Source organism: Pygoscelis adeliae, unplaced genomic scaffold, assembly GCF_000699105.1.
Source record: "Pygoscelis adeliae isolate BGI_AS28 unplaced genomic scaffold, ASM69910v1 Scaffold1131, whole genome shotgun sequence".
NCBI lineage: Eukaryota > Metazoa > Chordata > Aves > Sphenisciformes > Spheniscidae > Pygoscelis > Pygoscelis adeliae.
In genome coordinates this window covers 40,203-41,456 of record NW_008824080.1, presented here as the reverse complement: position 1 = coordinate 41,456, position 1,254 = coordinate 40,203, and the positions used below count along the sequence as shown (strand labels likewise).

At 63.0% G+C, this 1,254-nt stretch overlaps 1 protein-coding gene across 1 annotated transcript in view; it reads right to left on the bottom strand.

Moving 5' to 3' along the window:
- Positions 1-1,254, bottom strand: part of TNPO3 (transportin 3) — a gene marked incomplete at both ends in the record, with an annotated part of 26,284 nt that overhangs the window by 7,199 nt on the left and 17,831 nt on the right. Inside the window, 2 exons of the mRNA XM_009334183.1 lie at positions 79-198; positions 998-1,089. Of these exons, the coding sequence (XP_009332458.1) occupies positions 79-198; positions 998-1,089 (212 nt within the window). The remainder of the gene's footprint in view (positions 1-78; positions 199-997; positions 1,090-1,254) is intronic.

Genomic DNA, 1,254 nt, shown 5'->3' with positions numbered 1-1,254 from the left:
CCGGCTTGCCTGCGGCCCGCGTCAGCGGCAGGGCTCCGGGCTCGCTTGCCCGGCAGACGGCACCGTCCGCCCTCTCACGGCAAGAGCAGAAGCCGAGCTCGGTAGAGCCACGGGGCGAGGAAGAACCTCGTGGGCCAGGCTGGTGGGAAGCGGACTCCCCCGCGCTCCCGCAGCGCAAGGCCACGAGGGGCCGGGGCTCTCGGGAACAAAGCAGAAATAAAAGCTGAAGATAAAAACCAGCCAGAGCAGCCTTGACGCAGATAAGGGGAGCCAGCGAGCGTACAGCGAACGCGGCGACTCCCCCAGCCTCCCGGGGAAGGGAGGCACGGCGCTCCCAGCCTGGTGAAGGCCAGCCGGGCTGCCCGGCTGCATCAGCGCGGCTGTCAGCACGCAGGAGGACTCGCCGCCCTCTCCACCGCCCTGGACGTTAGCTGTCGACGCTTCCACTACACCACCAACCGGGGAGGAAAGGCGCTTCCAGAAAGGGATTTAACCTTCCCTAAAGATATCTGGGAAAAGGCGGCTCTTCCCACTCTGGATGCAGAAGGATCCCAAACAACTAGCCTAGGCAAAATGCTTTGCTTTCAGGAGGTGAACTAAGGGGAAACAAAACCTTATCCTGCTTCACCGGGGCTGAGCCCAAGTCTGTGGCATTAAAGCCCCCAGGGCAGGCAGAGAGGCGACCCGAGAAGGTCCAGCTGCTTCACGCAGCCCCGGCTCTGTCCTGGCCCCGTATTCCTGGCCAGGAAGCGGAGACCTCAGTCCCCCGGGCTACAGGACCGCTCCATCAGCAAGGGGGTACTGCCCTGCCGCAGTCCTCAGCGGGCACGGTCTGTACTATCCGAAATAAAGCGTGGGTTTTAAACGCTTCTGCCGGGGGAAGCGCGTACCGAGGAGTACCCTTGGGATACGCTCGGTGCCTCCGCAAAACTCACTTGGAGGCAACGCCTGACCCCAACGGCCCTTTACAGACACAAGCAGGATGGTCAACACTCACTGGTCAACGCTCTTAGCTATGGAGGCCATGATGAAGAGGACAGCTTCCGTCACCTCCCAGGGTGGATTCCCGTCCTTCAGAGTCGCATAAAGCTGCAAGAAAGAGAATCGGTCACAAAAGAAGCTACAAACAGAGCGCGGGGGCGTGCGGTCACGAATCCCACCCCGCGAGATCGCCCCCCGGCCTCCTCACCTCCTCCCCCACACACGGAAGGGCAGGCTCCAGGCGCGGACCCGGGCGCACCCCACTGACGCCGC